We start from the raw sequence: 23,085 nt of genomic DNA on the forward strand, positions 1-23,085 counted from the left end.
TCAGTCACTTCAAATGGTACAGTTCAGTACATATGGAGATGAGCAACTGACAGCAAAGCACTTCAGTGTGCACAGTTAACAGACTCCAACATCACTTCTAACCAGGCACAGCTGTAAATGAGCACATCCCGACACTTGTTTTAGACAAGTGCATTCACAGATTCATCAGGTACATCTAGTGAGTGATTTCTCCAAAAGCTTCCTACACTATTGCATACAAGAAACCACAACACGTTGACTTCCCCCCACCACAAACTAACAAATATCATCATGTTTCTACAGATTACTTAACTCCAGATGTGGCATCTACAAGGTACATTTGTACATTATCTAGAAGTATTCTGATGGCGGAAAACTCACAAATGCAATATGGACTACATTTTAGAAAGGAAGAGAAATAAAGGTTTATTTTAAATACTGGTACAGACAAAAGAATTTGTAGTTTCGAATACTGTCCCACAAAAATACATAGAGGTTAACATGCACCTTTGCAATCAGGTCTGTCTGAAAGTAGAACAATTACACATAAGGAGGAAAAACAAGCCATTAAGAATTCTGAGTCCAGGAGGGAAGAAATTCAGGAGCATGTGGCTTAGCTGAATTCTGCATCAAAGCTGTCTAGACTCTCTTGCTCAGGGCTGACCCCTCTTATGTTAAGAGACCTGTAGCAAGAACTCATCTTTCAGAATAGCACTATGCTTCAAACAAGTAACAACTACTACATGTTTAGAGATTTAGCCAAGATTCAAGACAAGGTAACACTTCAGGTGCCAGGGAACCATCAGATGCCCTCTAGGATGCCCTAAGGTATCAAAAGTGCAACTCTCATTAATGCCACCATACTCTTCACAGAGCAGGCAGATCAATAGTGAAGTCTAGAATCTGTACATTCATGTGTGACAACAGTTTACTCAGTATTGCCTGCTGAAGCAGGACTCCAAATTGTTGAGGCGCCTTCCAGAATTGTTATTGCTGAGCACACTGCGTTCCAGAAGTTGCCTTAGAAGATACATACAACGTTGCGTACTTTTGCGTTTTCTTCTCGGTTTTGACTTTATTTTCTTTCTCATCTCCTTTTTCCGTAGTTTCAAAGCTGGATTCAGCTGTTAACCTACAGGCAAAGCAACCATTCTAAATACACATTTTGTTATTGAAAAAGAGGGCTAAGATAAGAGTTTCAAGCAAAGTCAACAAGCCAACTGGCATACAAGTCCATTCATATGCTAAGACAGAGCAAGCAGTGCTTAAGAGTAAAATGAAACTAATATAAAGCATTTTTATATCAGTCCTAGTCACATCTCATCGCTTGAAGTATCGCCTTCCCCTCTCATGCCCTTGCCTGCTGAAATGTTTGGTAAAAAAGGTCACAGAATGTATTAATGGTTTGGGATCAGCCTTTAAACCTCACAAATGCACAGTGCCCGTGCCATGCACATACAGGAAATCATTCACAAAAGCACAACTCCAAGTGAAAAGTCCCAGCAATGGAACACAAACGAGAGGAAGTCAAACATTCTGCTTTCACAAAACCAAATCAAGGACTACACTGAAAGCAATATATTAGTTTCCCCCTAGTGCTAAATTACTACTGCCTTTATCTTAATGCCCAAGTATTTGAAACTAAGTTGTTTCAACAGGAAAACAATTATTTCCAGGCTCTGAACGACATCATTTGCCACTGACATGTTTCAATTCTGCTGTGACTGCAAATGGTAACACAGCTGCCACACTGCTGTTAGAGGCAAGGTAACAATGAGATTTAGACATCTGAGCACAACTGGGTGTTTTGATTACTTCAGAATTACTTCATAATCATACAAATGTGTCATTAGAACAGACTGACAAATAATGGTATTCATTCAGCCAAATCACATACAATGAGTTATACACAGCCAAACAAGTTACGGAAAAATCAAATTCCAAACAAAACATCACATACTAACACAAATACTATGCTACTCCACCACTACACTAGCAAAAGCATCTCTCTAGTGACTTTGTGGATTTCTAGTGATCTCAAGAGCCTCCAGTGAGCAACCTCCTGCAATACAGCTGCTTTCAGTAGTGGGTTTCCAAACAAGAAGAGCTGCTATGCAGCTGCTGGAGATGTATTTGCAACAGAAATACACAGCTGAAGATGAGGACTATGAAAGGAGCTGTAACAAAGGCCTTTTGTGAAGTTTAACTACAGATTTCCCCCCCAGTCAATAATATATCGAACTATTCTTATCCATTGCAAGCAACCTACATATTATACCTCAACAGACTGAAAGGAAGCTATGCTTTGCTGTGCATCCTCCTAGGCCAGCAGTGTTGCCCCACCACTGCTCTTCATTAAGTTCACCCCTGTAATTCTAATGGGTAATCATTTTTGTCTATGGTTGGCTTTTCCCCAGCTGCTCTCCCTTTTAGCTGTGCTGCTACTTGCAAGTAGCCCAATAATCATATGGTTATCACAAGAAGTAATTATTTGGAAAGGGATAAAGTCCATTCATGTTAATCTGGATCTGGTTAGTGTTTAGTCTGGAGTTCAGCCCATGCTTCCCTGACAGCTCTATCTAGGATAGAGAGCTTGTTCCTGTGGTAGACGCTCTTCATTTGTCCCTCCACTATGCTACCTTGAAACAACCCTCTGTCCAAGGCCACCAGAAACAGTACTCCAGCAGCCATAATTTCCAGCAGGAATTTCCTGTAAAAATCCAGAACAAAGAAATAACTCAAACCAAAAAGCCAAGTCAAAATTTAATTGACCTAAATTATATTCTAAAGCAGCACAATTGGGTTTTATACAAAATACTCCGTTTCTACGTTATAAGGTAATTCTGTGAGTGTGCAGTGTAAGAACTGTGGAAATCAAATTCACAGCAGAAACACAAGATTGCTTCATAGCATTAAACAGCTGTTAGAATCTCTTACTTGGAGAGACAAAAGAATCACCTTTGCATGCTCTGAATGCACACCAGGATGGTTACACAAGGCAGCAAACAGTGAGTTAACTTCCTCAGACTACAGCCACCTTAGTAAATATCTGAAGTGATTTTATCAGAGGACTGACACTGGCTTATGAAAATGGAATGAGCCATTTCATATTATAAGCTACACCTCTATGTTAGTGACAGCTTTTTTCTGAATCGGCAATCAATCACGATAATCTACTTCATTACAAAAACTTTAGTTTGTGACAGTGAGTATTCAAAAATGCCTGAATATTCAAATCATTGAGCTTTAATGTGACAATGGACAATGCAAGCAAATAATTTTTTCCTCTTTCATTCTAAGTCTTTCATAGTTGGCCTGCAAAAGCCTCTGGATGATTATTCTGCAGCCTGAGTTGCTGAACCGCACTTTACTTAGCATACTGAATTACTTTTTGTTGAAAAGAACACATTTTACTAGTGTTTGACAGATCATGTCTACAGGCTGGTACATATCACAAGGGACAAATGAGTGAGGTTACAGAGATAACATTCTCAAGTAAAGAGCTGATCATCACCTTCAGATTAATTCTTTTCTACCAACCTTTATGATAACAAAGGAGCAGTAGCGACCAAATGTTATAAACTCACTGCAACCCCCATTCCCCTTGTGCCACGTGGTAAGGAGGAGGTAGAATTTGGAAATGAAGGAGTAAAGTTGAATCTGGAAAGAAGGGCTGGGGATCAGGGGTTAGATAGTTTCTATTCTTTTTCACTGTCCCACTACTTGGAACTGACAATGAACTCTCCAGCTATTCCCCAAGTCTGCTTTGCCCACGACTAATTGATCCCTGTCTTGACCTCAACCCACAAGCTTTTTCCACCTTCTTTTCTCTCCCATCCTGTTGAAGAGAGGGAATGAGAGCAGCTGGGTGGGCAGTTGGCAGCAAGATATTAACCCACCACAGTCCTCATACCAAGGCCAGCTCACAGCATTGAGCACCCCTTAACAGCATTGGCATATTTCACCGAGTTTTAGCACAGGGCAAGGGATGGATCAGAAAGGAGAGAAGGCAGTTAAACACTCTCACTCGAAAAGACCCATTTGTGAAACTGTGACATGATTCTATCAAGCTGTGACTTTACAGACTCCAAAAACTAGATGTAATGGGGGCTCCTTCTACCCATTCGAGTAAGACCAAGCAGCGTCATCAGATGGGAGCATTATTTCCTGAGGATGAACATCATCACTAAAGCTCCACAGAGTACAGTTATCCACATCTCCTGCTGAGCCAAATGGCTACAGGCATTTGGACCATGTTTAAATGAGTTGGATTTGGTGTATATAATCCAACTAAATTTTAAAAAGCAAATAAGCTCTTAGGCACACAAACCCTACCTGAGATCAAACTAAAGCAGACAAGCTCAAATCTAAATGCAAACTAAGTTGGGCAGCAAGGTCTGGTGTTTGCATATCGGTGTCAAACATGAAGAAAAGTATTTCAATGCAGAATTGTGTCTTTTTACTCACCAGCTGGCCTAATACAAGCCATCACTGCCTATAACCTTTGCATTGCCTGAACTACAGTAGCAATTCACAATTAATAATGACTTAAAATTTCAATCTTTACTCTCAGGTAGTATGTTCTCAACATCCACATGCCATAACATAATCAGCACCACCACCTAAATCCAGTATTTCAGTTTTTACTCGTTTTAAGTACACACATGTGCTGCAGATACAGACAGATGCTCTTAGCTCCCCCTTACCCAGCCTCATTTTACTCAATCACATCAGCAAAGAAGCAGCTTCAAATACAGAAATCTGTCACCCATACCAATACATACCGATCACTTCTGAACACTTCATCACCCCCCCACAAAGATAACAAAGCTTTTCAACCAACCCTTCCTAGAAATGAAGGCTGCAATCCTTTCACAGTTACTATGACTTTTCACTGCCACGTTTCATAGATCTGTGATGACAGAGCTAGGCTAATGTCTGAACTACTCCACTTGCAAAAATATCCCCCAGGACCACAACAGCCTTCTCAGCTGGAGCATCACAAAGTAAAACACTGACAACTGCCCAACATTTATTTCCTCCCCAAAGTCTCCATTTTCAGGGTCCATTTTCTCCATTCCTGCTCAAGTTGTCCATATTTTTTGTGTCTTTGCATTTAGCTTGTGTTCCTATCTAGTGTCTGGCCACATCCACCACAGAACACTCCAGGGATTTGGAGTTTAGAAACCCAGCCTCTTAAATACTCAGATTTTATCAGGATTTGCTATTTAATAATAAATGATAACAGTTGAGGGTTAAGTAAATCCTCAATCTTATCATTATCACTAACTGGGGAGTTAGTATTTCATTAACATAAAAAATTGAATGGAACCTTCTGCCTGGGTTTGTTTTTCACAGGTTCATACCACCATTGAAAACAACTTAAAAACTTACATGGAGTTATGTGACTTTTTTTTTCCTGTTGTGTTGGTGATTATACTTTTTAAATCCATTGATTTATGATTTCTTTCTTATTTGCGTCAACAGCAATGGGTGCAAGATTAGAACCCTATGAACTGACTTCACCTTCCTCTAGTACATTTTTCCACTCACTCTGCTTTCAAATATCAACTCCACAAAATACTTTCCTCATCCCTCTCTCTGGTAGGTTTCCCCTTCACTTCGCATAAACCGTTTCCAATAACTTCCTGTTGGCAAACACTGGATCTTCCTTTCCAAAAGAAACAGGAGGAAATCAGTTGACCTCTTCACACCCTGGTTACAAGCTATCTGTTCCTTGCTGTGTATAGAACACCACCAAAACACAACACCATCACTAAACTATACAGCATTTCCTCTCAACTTGCACCCCCCACATTTGACCTCTGTGATCTTTCCTTGTCGCTAAATCCCCACATATTTTGACACAGCCCCTTAAAGTGCCAATTCTGCCATATTCTTTCCAGACTGTTTCAAAACATGGTACTGTTTGGTTACTTTAAAACTGTTTATCGCATCCAATGCGACCTTCAATAACTGATTTGACAGTCAAAAAAATCAATCCAGTTAAAAAATTAATGCCACTGATTAGGGTATACCACACAGATTCCCATGTTATACCTTCCTCCACCTCTCAAGTTGCTGTCATTTTGGAGTCAAACTATTTCTACTAGCAGACATTACCAGGTTCTAAGCTCCAAGTATCTAAATTATCCCAGATTCCCCCCCCCCCCAACCACTTAAACACATTTACAAAGATTATGAATACGAACAGAATACAAAAGCATCAGCTGAGAAAGAGAAATTAGCACTCCTTTTACCAAGGTAAAAAAAGTTTAAGGTAATTATTGTTTGAAGTCACTTCATCTATCAAAAAGTAACTGAAATTCTGTTCAGGGAAAAAACTTGATCTTAATTTACCAGTTGTGTTTATAGTTATCATGCATCCAGGTTATGGAAGTCATTTGTCTGACAAAAAGCATCATAAATTGTCGGTTTTCTCATACAATGCAAATTCTGTTCATCTAATCAGGTTAATAATTACTTAAATAATTTCTGGGTTTCAGCTAAATCTTGAAGTTGATGAGGGCTGAAATTCAGTCTGAAACTGAAGCATGACAGCTATTGCCTTTATTACATGATATGCTACAGGCATGTGGTAGCTCTGAAGGGATCAAGAAAACAGAAGAGCTATTTCTGACATCAGAGGAAACAGGGGACGCGCTGTCATGCTACGTGCACACCTTCAGCATTCTCAAGCAGCGCAAAAGTTATTTCAAAGATTGTTACAGTTTCAAGAGTCTCTTTTACTAGTCATCATCTTAGTCTTTCTTAAAGGTATTGAGAGGTTCAACGCAGGCAGCCGGAGCTGAGGAATTACACTGCATGCAACACTGAGGAAATAGATAAAGAAGTGGATAGCATAGTTCATGCAGCGAAAGAAAAGAGATGCAGGTCTGTGCTGATTGCCTTGAGCATAGACAGAAGCCGACACTGACCTGGGGGCAGCTGAAGTCAAGGAATTGCTTCCACTTCTGCTACATGAAGTAAAGGCATCATGATTCTTATCTTCAATTTTAACTCTCTTTCTTTCTCTTTCAGGTTCAGCTACTTTCTGCATTACTTGAACAGCCATATTCATTGGCGCTGCTTCAGGATCATGTTTTTTTTGAGAAGCACCACTTTGCTCCAAGTTCATGGAAGTCATCTTGATTTCTTCCTTACTTGGCAACTGAGTAAGAGCAGTTTCTTTTACTGAAGTATTTTTGCTGTCCAAGTATTCACAAGTATTGCCCACTGGAGCCTTCTCCCTCCTCTTTTTAATTTTAGTGCCCATAAATAATTCTAAGAAAAAAGGAATATATTTTTTGTACACAAGTGAAGCTGGAGTTAACTTGCCCACCAACACGTTCAGAATAAAGCAAATAAAGAACATTTTACATGACTAAAGATCTTGGAATAATTCTTCATAGATAACTCACATCCCTTAAAGACTGTCCTTGATCTAACCTGTTACAGTAAGTAAGCATCGCAGTAGACGTTAGGTTGAAAAAGAGACAAAACTCTTTCTCCCCATTCACTCCACCTTTTTACCAAGGCTTTCAAATTACATGATCTGCACTACATGGGAATGCTCTATTATGTTATCTCCATTTTGGAGGCTCCTGAGGTAAGCTTCCACAACTAGGTTTTCAAAATTAAATCCTCTGGGCATGGGCAAGCATCAAAAGCAATTCACCCCTCTGGGTCCCCATTCATTCTCCTCCACCGGCTGGAACTCCCTTGTTTCTGCACATACCCGACTATCAGCCGGTTTTTGAGGGAGCCTCTGCTGTCAAAATTTAATCCACATTAGCTTGAGCTACTAAGCAGTTTTTCCTCTAAATGCTTTGCACAAAGCTCCTTTCAAGCTGCCTGCATTCAGAAACCCAGCACTTCTCATCAACAGATACTACTACTTTGATGAAAAGCATCTCCTGAGAATCTGTTCCCACCTACTTGACTGTGGTTATCTATAAAACTGCTGAACACTGTAACATGTACTTTTTTGTCTCCCAATATCAGTGTTTTATACATACTGACATAAGATGAGAAAGACAGGACTTTACTATTTCAGTTCAGCAGGTTTTGGACCAGGTTATTATCACAGAGGCAGCCATTTAAATATTAGTTCATATCTTAACTAATCCAGTGTTTCCTGTTTAATGTCATTCACCTTGCAAAGGTTGAGAAGATCAGAGATTTCATTTTTCCCATATAGAAGAGTAGCATTTACCTTCAGGTTCATACTTCATTTTTAGCTCATCCAGCCTAACTCGCAAGTTCATATTTTCACTTTGGCAAGCTTGCAAACACCTCTCATTTGCAAAGAGTTTCCTTTCAACTTCTAGAACCCTTTGGCTCTCGTGCAGAGCCTTCATCCTCTGTAAAGACAGTTCATTTTTCAAGGTTTCTGTTTCCTTGCTGGGGTGGGAGGAAAATGATAGAGTTATACAGGTTCTAAGTAAAGCAGTACAAAGTCAACTAAGCATTCTGCACATAAAATTTGGGATTATACTGTAGTAGGAAATGCAAGAGACCTCTTCCAATACAATGAAAGTTTTCACTTGAACTTCACATAAAACAGTGAGTTTAGTTACCAGAGATAAAACTCGTGTTAAAAACAAAGCTGTATGCTGGCTTAGGAAACCTTCCGTAACCTAGAAATTCACTCTTTCACTGGGAGTTTTCTAGTATAAATTTCCTGTGTATAAATTATTATAATTACTCCTGTAACAGACAATACAAACTTTACACAGAGGTGTTACTTTAAATACCCAACACAAAACTAGTTATGTTAATACTCAGTGCATTTCCTTGCCTCTGTTTCAGAGGCCATTAACTTCCACATCATAAGCACTGAATCTGCATTCCTTGGCAGTTCCAAAATACTTGGATCGTGCCAGTTTCTCGTCGCAGCACCACAGTGAGGCAACACACTTATCAGGAATTCACACAGCAGACCATTGCCTCCTGGTGCATGTGCAATACTTCAATCTGAGGGGTCAAAAACAGTCCTCAAGACTATGGACTTTCTAATTGATAGATATGGAACTCACCAGCCAACAAATACAACTAAAAAGTCCAATAAACATTTCAAGTGCTATTATCTGGCTGTTTTTAGAAGAGAAATACATAAATACACCCTGTAGTCTTGAAGAAGCTTAATATAGTTCCCTTACAGATTATTTTATTTAATTCTCAATTAGCCTGTATCTTGGAGCATTAACAATAATTCTAGAAGGCAACAAGAATTAAAAGTAGTTCTGCTGCTATCCTTTTGCAACAATAACTAAAACCAAAACAACTCACAGTCCCACAACAAAGATAGAATGGCTCCACAACATTGGAGAATAAAACAATGAGTATATTTACACATACAATCAGTGGATTACATACAAATAGTAACAAAAAAGGGAGAATAAGACCAAGTGGCTGGAAGATAACCAGACTACAAGCAATATCTAGGCCTTGGACCATTAGGTACTTACTTGGAGTTGTCAAGTTTCATTTGCAGTAAATCCACATAGTAACCATCTTCAGACTCCCCTCCTTTTGAGCTACAACTAGCTTTGGATTCTTCCACATTCTCATACAAAGTCTGATAAAGAAAAAAAATAATCAGGTTGTCAAATAGGGACTTTTCAGAGCACTTTAACTCAGTCCTCAGGTGACAGTTTGTAGGTATTTCTATGGAGAAGCCTCATCATAGAGGCATTTCGACACACAAGAGAGCTCAGTTGCTCCAAGTACTTCCTCACTGGTTACAGATGTCAGATAGCACTGAAACTGACAATTCTCTCGCATTCACCCAAAGAAAAATACAAAAAACAAGTTAGCCTAACCCTAGAAGGTTTTCAAGTAGCACCGAAAAACAGTTATCTTCCTTTCAACTAGAAAATACAGGCCATTTAGTTAACCTGCAGGGATTTTGTTTCAGTCTTTATTTCTAAGCTTCAGCAGCTGGACCCCAAAGGAACACAATGGCCAAGCCCTCAAAAATCAATTACATCTCTTAAACAAGAAAGTTGGTTCATAATAAAGATGCCATTAACACAATCAACTTCCCATAAAATACAGCAGTAACATGTGACATTCTCGGGGCTTGTTTCATGGGCTTTTTTTCTTTTTTGAACAAGCAGTTCAAGCACTCAAGGTTTAATACTACCAGTACTTTAGATGGTTATTTAATCAATTATTTAATTTCCTGACAGTACTTATCTATGGCACTGAGACAAAGAAAAATACTCAAACTTACACGTGACAGAAGTGGTAAAGCAATTGAGCTGTCTAATTGCTTACCAAAATGGGTTAAGCCTAGCTTTATGCCACCCTGGTTAAATGCAGAAAAGAGGATGCATAAGCTAATATGCTAAGTTTACATGCCACAGCTGTGATAAGAAACAGCCAAACTAGTCCATATATATATACACACAAGAAAGCTACAGGTTTTAACTCTGTATACACACCAACCTCAGTAACAGTACACACAGGTCTTCTTGTAATATTTTGGAAGGGGAAAAATACAACAAGGTGATACCAACTCTCATACGAGGACTGAAGAAATTGCTTTAAAGGATGATGAAGCAAGTCAGTTTTTCTAGCAAAGGGCATGCTTCAACTGCAAAGTTGAGACACATGAAAAAATAAACATCTAAGAAATCAAATATAACTGAGAAACTAAAAAGTGGTAAAGCCAAAGAACACACAGTTGAAGGGTGAAATGGCTGTGCCTTTCAAGAAAAAAAATCAGGTCACACCAATGACCTTTGCCACATAGTTGAATTTAAACACAAGTAACTATGTAAAATACAAAGTTGCTACACACAGGAACCCAGAAAAGATTGTTTTCCAAACCAGGGACTAGGTGGTACAGAATGTCCTGCTTCTCTGAGCTTCATAAGTGCATGTTCACCAGCTGTGAAATAAAACTTTGTTTAAATAAAGTTGTTTGGATTCTTTTCAAACATAAGCATGGATTTCAGATAGGTCTCAGAATCTTCCTTATTCTCATGCTTTAGCTTCTGATTATGACTTCTCCACTTAACTACAGTCCACATACCTTAAATTTTTCTAGCTGCCTCACTTTCATAAGCAGATCTTGTATCTCACCATTCTTCTGTTCTAACATTGACTGCAAGCGTTCCAGCTGATCAAATTCTGCTTGAGAGCCTTTCAGCTGGAGCAGTGTAACCATCTGCAGCTACAAGAAAAAGGAAAACAAAATCTTTACAACAAATACTGGGTTAAGTGACTGAAAACCTCAGCCTCTTACCCAGAAGAATTAAGGGTATGGAAGCCTTGTCATTTTAATCCTGAATATATTCTTCACAATTACCACCATAAGCTGACACTAGGAATCTTTAGGACAGCTGAAAGCTTACGGAACAGCTTAGTCCTGAGGTGTCATGTCTTTCCACATATTGACTAAGGAACCTATAAATATTCTGTCGAGGACACACACAACGTTTCACACTCAAACCATGAACACCTAGTCACCAACTGCAGTCCAAGTTGTTTATGAGAGCCAAAATGCATCTATTGTATACATCTTACTTGGGAAAAAACACACTCTAGCTCATCAATGAGTTTAAAAACCTTTTTTTTTTTTTCCAGTCATCCTGATTCTGAGGTATAGCTAACACTAAGTTTGCCTTCTGTAATACCAATCCAAGAATTTTAGATGTTCCTTTAGTGGAACACACCCTTTTAAGCAAGGCAACGCCCTCTCATTACAAAAGGAGAAGTTTATCAACAAGTCTTGCATTTATAGCAGATTTTTCTGATGCCATTAACAATATCATCATAGTACAAGGGCATTAATACATACAGTCAAATGTGATACATCAGATGTTCAAACATGGGGAGAAACAATATGAAATGCAATAACAGAAAGACCTCGCAGGGATTTAGAGGTAACTGTAGCACTTTTCCCAGTCCAGCCAGTACGGATAAGGTACCAATGTAGGACACTTAGAGAAATCACAGGGAAAGGACCAACTTAAATTAAGACTACAGATTAACAGAGAAAAACAGAGAAGAGCATTTCCCTACAGAATCTCCTATATCTAGTAAAGGAGGTCAATGATCCTGTACACAAACTAGAGCTAAAGAAAGATTGAGGCATCTCCTCATGGCTCCTACAGGACATAAGGGAGGCAAAATTTTAACCTCCACTAGCTGACTAAAGCTGTCCTTACATTTCCCAAGCCTGCAGACATTAACCTATTTTCCTTTTGTTTACAAGCCCACTTGCTAACTGGCAGAACTGCAGATAGCAGATTTAAAACAAAAAAAAAAAAAACAACAACCAACCAAAACAGAAACTGTAAGGGATACTGTGGGCTGTGGAAAATACACCAGACACGGTAAAACTTTCCCAATAGCACTGTCTACAACCTGTTCAGGAGTCAGATCTACCGAAGTCATCAGTAAATACCAAAGTCAGGCATTCTGACAATTACAGCTGCAACAACAGTTAAGTACACTGTGGGAATCAGCTGCTGAATGAAGCAATCAGTTAGCTACAGATTGAGCTTTAACATACAGCATCATAACACAGCACAAAGTAGAGAGGATCCTAACAGGGATCTAAGATAGCAAGGTAAGCAAAACAGCTGTCTTGACAAACTGCCTGTCTCCAGTGTTGACACTGCAAGAAACTGAGTACAAACTGAAATTCCAAATAAAACCACTAAGTAGAAGAACAGTGACAGCAATTTGCCTCAGTTCTTGGTCAAAATCTTCAGTATTAGGAATGTTTTTTACACCATTCAATCAGTATGACTGACATACCCTCATGTTACAAGCAGGGCATTTCTGAAGAAACAGATCCTATTCAACCACCCCCTCAAGTATCTAGCTCTCAAGGTCAGATTTAAGTAAAAGATAATTCCTTTGCTGCATCAGCAGTTGTCTTTTTTAATTATTTTCCACCTACTTCTTCTCACAAGCCAGGTAACACAGACTTACTACCGTCAGTGTTACTCCTTATCACTATGGATATTTAAGCACTCTCCTCAAACTGCATGTTCAAGTATTTGAACAAATGAAAGGATCCACACTTGAGCTGGAAAAATCACAAGACCAACATGAAACCAGTTGGCAGTTTTGCAGCATCCCCTTCACATTATCTTACAAATTAGCTTCTGCTAACTCATTCTCGACAGTATTAACCAACAGGCTCACATCCTATGGGAGTCTAAATAGTTAAATAGTTAAGACAAAAGTTATTACTTTCTCTTGCACTACAGATAAGGTCAGAAAAATATGGGCAAACAAAACAAGAAAGCAACCTGGACAGAAGGAACAGAACAGTATAATGAGAGGACAGGGCACAACCCCTTTTCCTTACGTTCATTCCTAGCAAACATAGTTAATCCACAAGTAAACAACTCAGGTAGTACAAGAATTAGATTTAAAAAAAAAAGACAGACGTTTTCAAGACTAACTGAATGCTGGTTTGAATGACAGGAGTTGTGGTTTACCCATTTAACAACTATTTCAAAGTAAGCAAACACAGCACCTTCAGTATAACATGAAGTTCCAGGATAAAGTAGCAGCACTACTAGCAACAGAAAAACATTGGCGTACCATAAAAGTCAAATAGCACAATGACATCTCACTTACTTTCTCTCCCATTTCCCTCCCCCAGACTACTATAACATATTCAGAAGATAACCAAAGCCCCATCCTGTGCACCAAAGCAGCACCTTGTCAGACCCCAAGGAAACCCTGCAGTATTGCAGTAATGGTCATACCTTCATTCTTTGCAACTGTTCTCTAGTGAACGCATACTGCTTTTGTAGGGACTGATATTTTACTTTCACACTGATCAGCTGCCGTTCCATTTCTGCCCTACGGTCCTCCACCTACAGAACATTGTTAGCAGTTATTACTACGAAAACGATAACATGACTTCTTGTCAAGTGGATGATGAGTTTTACATGAGGTGTTACCTAGCAATCCATGTTGGTTCTGCAAATACTGCTTTTCCAGCAAGCGTACTTGAAATGATGCACTACTGTCAATATCTCTGAGATAAAAGTGAGCACACACAGTTGGAGCAGCTGAAGCCTAAGCACTAAAGTGCAGCAAATTTACGTTTTGATATCCAAGTAACATTGCATATGATTCAGTGCTGCTGTAGAACAGGTTTATCCATTGGCACGAGGAAAAAAAAAAAAAGTGAACTGTGTACTAATTTAACCCATCCCCTGGGTGCTACCAGAGAACAAAATAACTCCCTATGCATTTAACAGTGGCTGAACTTCTATTCAAAGAGCTAATTCAAAAATTCTCCCAAACATGCAAACATCCAGCCATTTTCAGCTTGTTTCTAAAAGACAGTATTCATCAGCATCTTCTTATATTTCACATACTATCTTCTACACTAAAGACCAGTTACCAGCTGAACAAAGCTACTAAGAGCTAAAAGCTGCTGGCAGAATTGTCATGAACTCTCAGTCCCATCTTCTATCTTGACAGCAATGTCACTTTAAGTTATTCCATTCAGTTTATTAACTCCTCAAATTCAGAGCATGCATAAGAATTGTTTTCAATAGGTCAGTCCCCAGACAGTTCAACAATGAAGTAACATTTGAGGATCAGAGATTCCTGCTGGCCAGATCAGATACAAATACTTGAATATTCTCAATGTAATATAAGAAAAAAAACCCTTATGAAATATTTCTTCCCTCCTCTGTATATTTTTGGTTATCTGTAGAATAATTGTACCTCAGCAAAGAGAGAATTGCCTTTTCTTGTAGGGTCCAAAGACTGCTGCACTGCATGATCCAGCTGAACCTGAAGCTCCTGATTAGCTTCACGAGCTTTCTAGATTAAAGCAAAGAGGGTATTAGCCATTTAAGCATCTGATATACTGCATGTATGAATTTAATCAGATGATTTTACCTCTTTCATTTCCTATGCCTTTAGCACAGACTATATTGCACTGTGGTACTTAACTGTGCATACAGTTCTAGTCAATAAGAGAATCAATTTTGCTTCACTATTAGGCTTAATATTCCACTTTATTCCTTACTGAACTAATGGTACTGAGACTATTAGCCTTGTTCTGTTGTTTTGTCACAAATCTCTACTACCTAGTACAAAATTTTCCAAGGCATTCAGTAGAAACTTGAAATAAAAATCAAAATTCTATCAGTGACCTGTGAGAAGGTCCCATTATAAGACAGAATTCTGCCCTGCACAGATCTTCATACACAGCCTTCCACAAACGAAAGCCAACAGACAGAGTATTTAGCAAGAAGCAATACCAAAGATGACGAGCCAATATCCTCCCCCTCCAAACTCACACTTCACTAAAAAGTTAACAGCACAACTTCTGCCATTCAGGGATCATCTACCACTGTTGAATAACATGAAGAGAATACCTCTAATGCATTGCAGTAAGAAACAACTTCTTTTTCCCTTTCTTCTTTTTCTCCCTGTAGACGCTCCAGCTGATTACGCAGGTTACTGTTTATGAGTTCTAGTTGTTCTTTACCATACTCTAGTTCATTCAGCTTTTCTTCAACACTGGCCTAAACAAAAAACAAACAAAAAACCCCAAACAAATAAAAAGTAGAAAATAAAGTATTTTTAAAACAATATGAGGAAAAGCAGGACCATGTGAACCAAATACCATTGTCAGTAGCCATTACTTTTAAAACCAATTATTATCTTGAAGACGTTGTATGGCCCTAAAATACAGCAAGGCCATTTTGTTCAGTACGCATTCTCTGAATAGTCAGCCAGTCATAAGGTAGCAACATACACAAAGTACTGAAAACTGAAAAGAGCAAAAGTGCAGGATTTTATCTTCCATTAGCCTACACTGCTAATCATGAAGTATTAGTCACTCACCTTCACACTTTCTAGTTCAGTAAGTTCTAGCTGAAGACTGAGCATTTCTGAAGACATGGTCTCATGTACACGCTCAGACATGATATGTAATTCTTCTGACTTGGCAGCAATTATTTCCTTCTGATGCTCTACTTTGTGCCTCAGTTGTTTCTCAGACAGCCGGGTTTCATCTAGTTCTGCTTTCAGGCTCTCCAACTTAAAGACAGTGGATAAGTAAGTAGTACCATTTTAAAACAAACTCTTGCAACATACAATGCTTTTGACTGTTCTAACCACAGAAAATGTCTTAGAAATACAACGTAAGAGTAAACTCTTGAAAATAAGCTATGAAATTTTTTATAATTAACAATGTAACTATGCAGATGTTTGCTAAAAAATAACCAAGCAAGCTCCTACACATCTTAACTATTTGAGCTGTTTTGGTAGTAAATGTGCAATTATGAGTTAAACACATATTCTTTAAAATGCTATTAGCAACATTTTAGCTTTATATTAGTTGGCAAACCTTGTTTTTAAGGTCACTGATTTCTTGTCCATAGACCCTGGCGAGCTGTTCTTTCTGTTTATCCAGTTGCATGCTTTGCTGCTGCTTAAGGGAATCACATTCAAAACTCAAGCTTTCCAACATTCGATTCTTGAGTTCAATTTCTCTCTGGAGAGAATATTTCTCTTGTTCAAATTTCTGAAAGAAATAACAGACTAATAAAGCTAGATGTAATATTTATAAATGTTTAGGGAGCAGTTTACTCAATACAGGCTCAGCATCAAGACACTCAAAGCCTCAAACCTGTAGCTCACTCAACCTTTTGTTAAAGTCCCATTTAGGGAATCATCAGACCCGTGTTTTAAAAAAAGAAAAACTGCCCTGAAATTTTATGGCTTATTTGGTTGTGCAACACTCTCTTCCTCATGGGAACTGAGTATCTCTTTGCACCCCCCACTAAGGCTGTGGGCATCTTTTCTACAAGTGTTAGAAATGCAGGGAGAGCTTAAGGTGCCCTTCCTACCACTATGGAACCTAATTATGTTAGAACTTATTACAGTCCATTCAGTGTTTCCCTACTGCACAAGGCTTCAATGTCTGCTAAAGACACCTAAATTGTCTACTGCTCTGAAATAAATCCCACAGACTACACAGACTTTTACAGAAGAGTACACAGACTTTTCTCAACGTCCCTTGTGCCTACTGTTAAAACTTGTGCTCATGGTAACTATCTTGGCTCGCAGATTTCTAAGAGAACCACAGATTCAAAAACTTAAAGGAATCTGTAGGATAACCACGGTTCCCACACAAGATGCTGTTCCACTGCATGAAAGCAGACAATTCCTTCCCTCTGCCCTTGGAAGTTATCAACTGATATAGCTCAGACAAGCTTTGTCCATAATTGTGCTCCAGCCTGTAACATAGGATCACAGCCTACGGATGCAGCTTCTCAACACACTAGCTACCACAGGCGTTTATCAGCAGAAAAGTATGATCCTTCCCTGCTTCCTTATCATTTATGCTTTGCAGCAGCAAACAAGCATCAAAATTAACATGTTTACAAGAAGTGGAAGAGATTTTCCCAATTGGAATGTTCTCAAACAATTACTATGAAGAATACGGTTGACTAAGTACTACTTCTGTATTTCAACACTATACTACTCTTTTCTGAGCTGTAAAGAAATGTAATAATACAAATTAGAATCCCTCAGTATTTAGAATATTTGAAAAAACCCAAGAATTCAATGTTACAGTCTTGCTGCCAGTGCTCCTTTTATAGCTTCAAGTGATACAAAGCTTACAGGGAGAGCATAACAAGAATTAATTACTAAACATACCCAAAACGCATACTTTAAGACAAAAATAGCACTTCATATTAAATTTACATTCCTACATGATAGCGAATGCTTGATACACAGTTAGCTATGAAACCCTGCCCCAGTTCGATAAAATTATGCTGAATATCTTCAGAGAAGAGATGAAAAGCCCTCTCTACAAATACTTATACTAAGAGGCTTATTAAAATTAACCTAGGCTCTAAAAGGCATTTAAAACACCTGTGACATTCAGAAAGGAGTGAAAACAAAGTTCTTGACTACTTTTTCTACTCAGTTTAAAACTTCACCTCTGTTTTTTCAGTCAATTCGCGACGTGTTTCATCCAACTCATTTTGAACTTCACTTTGGGACTCCAATAAATGCAAGCCATATTGTGCTGCCTTTCTTCGTTCATTCTCTGCTTCCTTGAGTTGGTTTTTAAGGCTTAAAATGGTCTCAGTCTCCATTTTTCTTCCTTTTTTTACTTCAGCATAGCAAACACAAAAGGATTAAAAAATACACTGTAGTAAGTGACAGCAGTTAATCTGAAAGAAGTGATTGGATTTCCTGTCTTAATCAGGATACAAGGATGTATTTTTGCATTAAGACAAAAAAAAAAAAAAAAGACAGCCAGGAACAAATACTCCTGTGAACAGTGAAGTAATAGCTATTTCTTCAATAAACTTGGTTAACACCTACCTATGTCTTAACTAATAGCATGCAACAAAACAACTCCTGTGTACAGACCAACTTCCTAGCCCACCAGAACCGGAGTTAATCTTTCATATAGCTACCTTGCCATGTATAAAAGAGAGGGTTAGGAAATAACATTGAAAATACACTTCTATGTATATGGCTGACAATATTTCCTGTGGCATTAGAAATAAACCCTCAAATATATCATTTATAGTGTACACAAATAACAAAATCCATTTAGGCAGCTGTATGAGGATAGTTTACTCCTAGTAACATTATGTGGGATACAGAAAGAGATAAAGGTGAAGAGCCAAAAATAGAAAACCTGTCAAAAGACAAGGAATTTTAACACAGATTTATTTATTTGTTTATAGTGCTTAATGGAGTCTTTCATGTCTTTAAACTTCAGATAACCTGCTGCAGGTAACCTACTTATTAACTGCCACCTCTACCATGTTTCAGAAAGTTCACCTGTTTTATTCTTGTATCATAACAAAAGACACAAGTAAAGGTAAATTTTGCAAAAATTAGTCAAAATAAATCCAAACATGCAATTTTAAAAAAATAAAACTTAAATTAACACCATAAGCTTGCACGACTGCTTGCTCCCAAGCCTACTAAACCAGCACACTGCAAACAAATCCTATTAAGACAGAAAATACTAACCAACTCAACAACTAACCAACTGAAAATACTAACCAACTGAACAGCAAAATTCAAGAGTTCCCTCAAAGCATTCAGCACCAATGATGTACAAATAAAGACCACCCCTGCAGTTTATTTTTCAAAGCCAAGGTTCATATTTTTTTATATAATTCAAAGATTAATGGAACTTTTCATTGAAGGTCTTATTCTGTGCTTTTGCTTTTTTACATAAGGAATTTAGTTGCTGCCATTTTTTACTAGCACATATATTATTCTGATGTATATTATCAAGATCCTGATATTAAAAGAGCAAATTTATATAAGAGTATTTTTAAGAGTCATTATTGTAATGTATAGCCTTCACTTTTTATTTTTGCTACCTCTTGTTCTACATGGGTAATTCTTACTAGTTACCTAGCTTCCTATAAATGGAAACAACTTTAAAATGCAGGAGTATATCAAGGCAACACTGTGCCAATTCCTTTCTGAGCTACAAGATAGAAATTATTAAATTCTTGTTTACTCATTTTCCAACACTTGCCACTGTTATCAGAGTTTAACACAAAGAGACTTTATCCAGCCAGGCTCCAAAGCCAGTTTTTCACATCTAACCTTTGCAAGGCTTGAAATACTATTTTTGCACACTTATGCTAAAGTAAGCCACTGAAAGACAGGAATTTGGCATACATACAACTGAGAATAAACAATATTATTACTACTGCAAGGCCAGGTACAATTCAATAATGAAACATTAAACAGTAAGATGAATCAATTCAAGCATATAGGTTAACCACTGGGGGCATGCATTTCACATTAGTAAAAAAGATTAATTAATACTAATCACTTCATTAGCAGCATTTTAAAAAGAGCTTTATTTTCTGAACAAACACCAGTATAGAGGCAACATAGCAATTTGATAGCTTCTAGCTTACTAAGCTAAACTTGAGTTACATTCTTAACTCACCTTCAGAAGTCCATTTAAGTCTTTCTTGACCTTATTCTTGAACTCCACCTTTAGAAATAAGAAAAAAGCGCAACTGTTGTCTAGTCCAGATGAGTACAAGCTGCCATTACAGCACAGTCCTCTCAATACAAACTTAACGCCTGGGGCTGTCTCATGAAAATGCAGATCACAAGCTAAAACCCCACAGAAATGCAAATCTTATTCAAATTGGAGTTGAGGCAGCTGTCAGCTTAGAAACAGGCAAGCAGGCAATGTTGCCAAAGGACAGACGATCTTGCACCCTGTGGGGCAAGTAAACAGACTACACCCTGGGTCACCGTTCTACCACACATAATTTTTAAGGGTTATTTGGGGATTTTTGGCTTGTTCCCTCCTACTTCTTCTGTCTATTCAAAATGCTCTCCTCCAGTTTCACACACAACATCTCTGAGCTCTTCATAAATCATTTACACAGAGATGTCATAAAAAAAGATGTTAGGCTTTAATTTTATAGTTGAAGTTTAAATCAAAGCTGCCTTTAGAGCATAGACTTCCTCAAGCTTTTGTTATCAATTCTGTATGAAAATAAACAAGTTCAGGTAGCTTTGTTCATAAAGCTGCATTGTATAGGGTGGTAATTACCTGTAATTTAATACTATATGTGAGGTTAAGGAAACTACCTTGAAAATAATGTTTTAAAAAGTAGCAAGATGAGCGGGTAGGAGAGAACATACTAGAAATCTGTCTCCATTTATCCTACCAGAAGTTACAAGAGGTCCTCCGCTTTTGGCTAATAATCTTCGAACATTTTATGATGGCTTCTGTGCTGACGGCTCCGGTCCTTGGTTATTCAACCATTTAAGCACTCCTTTATAAAAGTACTGGGGTAGGAGGCAGGAAAGCACTATTCTGGGGCGCAAGCTTCCTTTCCCACTAACTGCTCTTGTAGTTAACTGCTGTCCCTAGAGGTCACACCCAACGGCTCTCTCTGTCCTGATCTGCTCGCAAGCGCCTATGCAGTTTTCTGACCGCTAACATCATTAGGAAGTTTCTCTCCCGTAGGGCAGGTATCCCCACTACGCTCCAGATCAGCTACTTTAACACGTCCAGGTCTTCACCTCCCAAATCGCACACGCCAGGTGAAACGTTCTCAGGGCTCCTCACCTCCCACAAAACCCGCTCCCTGGTGAGCAAGTCCCACACCGACTGCAGCGGGGGGCCGGCCAGCCCCGGCACGTCCTCTCAGCACCTCACACCCGAGCAGGGGCTTATGACCGGTTCTGGCAGAAGAGTCCCCTTACCCATACCGTTAACCCTACAGGAAAAAACGGCAGAGGGGGAGCGCGCCCAACCCACTTCGCTTTACGCAGCACCTGCGGAGCCGCAGGGCACAGAACAGCCTTTTTTTCTCCCGGAACAACAGCGGAAGGCCCAAACAACGAGACCCAGAGAGGAACAGACCTGCAAGCCGCAGGTCTCAGACGTCTGCGGGGCGGAAAGGAGACAGGACCACACCGAGCCCCGCGGACCACCACCTACAATGGCCCTTAGGCACACCCCCAGCTCACCGCCCGCCGCAGCCGCCGCTCCCGCAGTTCAAACTCGGCCTCGCGACACCGCCCCAAGTCTCGCGAGAGCTCCTGCAACCACCGGCCTGCTCCTCCTCCCGTCAGCTCCGCCCCAGCGCGCGTGGCGTCACCGCCCACCCGGGTTGGCGCGCTCCTGTGAGGGGCAGTGCCTGAGGCGGGAGCGCTGTGCGGGCGTCGCAGCCCTGTCCCTCCTGAGCGTGTCGTGTAGAAGCCGCTCCTCTAAGCTTGGTATGGTGCGGAGTAGGCAGGTGAGGGGGGCGTTAGCGCAGAGACCACGGGTTATGTTCAGAAGGAAAGCGGAGGCAGTGAAGTTAGCAGCCCAGCTGTAGGTGACCGGCCGTACCTACTGAAGAACGCAGGAGACTGGAGGTGCAGAGGATGTGCCTGGCTCCAGAGCCACAGGCAGGGCCCCCTCACGCAAAGGAAGCACACAGAGTAAGTGAAGAGAGGAAAAGCGTACCTAGTGCTGCGTGTTACTGGGAAACCTGCAAAGCAGAGGATTCTGCACAATATTCTATAGGAGAGGCTTTGGTTCTGGCAATAGAACGGCATAAGTGTGATTTATCCCAATGCCCGCTTTCCTCAGCAGGGGCTGCTGAGGCCACCTGCCCGTGAGGGGATGTCACCATCTTCTTATTAACCCAGACCTTTCCCTGGAGCCTGTAGAGGTTAACATCCAAACTAAGAGCTACACAAGTTACAATGCTCGCAGCGCACCTATCAGCCAAACAATTAACTTCCCGTTTTTCTCCTCAGCTTGCTCTAATTTCTACTCATTTTTAAGTCATGCATCAGGGAGGGATTTCATAGTGTTAGATTGTCCAGAACTCACAGATTTTCTAAGCCATTGAAGATCTCAGTAATGCCCACAAAGATGAACAAAATTAATCAGATGGAGCATTTCACTATGCAGTTCTGATGGTTGAGATCCCACGCATAGCTGTCTATGTACCATTTTTTCTACCCCAAAGGAGAACCTGAGTAATTTTTACCTTTTACGCAGTGGTTAAACTTTTAGTTTGTTCTGCAGGATTCATGTATTTATTGCACTTTCTCTAACCACATCAGGGAGTTTGGAAGGTTTATTCTCATATTTAATGCAACATTCCTAACAAAAGCCATTGCACAGAAAGCAGATTCTGCCTTTAAAGAAACATGCTTCTGGTAATGCAAGGTTAAATTCAAGCAACGGGCTTTAAGTAGATGCAAGGATAATGACCTGATTTGGAGCAGCCAGGACAGAAATAGATGTCTTAAGATAAAAAGGGCTTGGAAAATAAACACGTAGTGTAGAATTCTACAGAGGAAGCCAGTAAAACTACCACTACTGTCAGAATGATACTACTTCTGCCCTCCTGTCAAAATGTGAGTTTAGCTTTTGTAAATAGAAATGGGTTTAAACATTAAATAGAGACTTGTCTAAACTGGCAAGAATGCCGAATTGATTAAAACAGGGTTAGGAAATGAGAATCCTGTTCTAATCCTGATTCTGCTGCATTCACCATGTGATTAACCACACCAAATACCCACAGCTAAACCCCCTTGTTTTACAAGGATAACAGTGACTTATTTAACAAATCTGTATAA

General features: G+C 39.4%; 1 protein-coding gene across 2 annotated transcripts; it reads right to left on the reverse strand.

Moving 5' to 3' along the window:
- Window positions 1–655: 655 nt before the first annotated feature.
- Window positions 656–21,393, reverse strand: SPDL1 (spindle apparatus coiled-coil protein 1). 2 transcript variants are annotated; one of them, XM_057415119.1, is made up of 13 exons: window positions 21,371–21,393; window positions 19,931–19,978; window positions 17,934–18,109; window positions 16,331–16,507; window positions 15,826–16,020; window positions 15,354–15,503; window positions 14,695–14,793; window positions 13,719–13,829; window positions 11,021–11,161; window positions 9,450–9,559; window positions 8,195–8,382; window positions 6,918–7,263; window positions 656–1,111 (listed from the first exon to the last, which is right to left on the reverse strand). In XM_057415119.1, the coding sequence occupies exons 3-13, from the start codon at window positions 18,090–18,092 to the stop codon at window positions 967–969; spliced, it is 1,821 nt and encodes a 606-aa protein (XP_057271102.1). In that variant the 5' UTR covers window positions 18,093–18,109; window positions 19,931–19,978; window positions 21,371–21,393; the 3' UTR covers window positions 656–966. The 2 variants fall into 2 exon arrangements, with proteins under 2 accessions (XP_057271102.1, XP_057271101.1); XM_057415118.1 differs by lacking the exon at window positions 656–1,111 and having other exon boundaries at window positions 6,304–7,263.
- Window positions 21,394–23,085: the final 1,692 nt, after the last annotated feature.

The sequence above is a fragment of the Pezoporus wallicus genome, unplaced genomic scaffold, assembly GCF_028554395.1.
Source record: "Pezoporus wallicus isolate ANWC-B61680 ecotype Strahan unplaced genomic scaffold, APGP_CSIRO_Pwel_v1 contig_4161, whole genome shotgun sequence".
NCBI lineage: Eukaryota > Metazoa > Chordata > Aves > Psittaciformes > Psittacidae > Pezoporus > Pezoporus wallicus.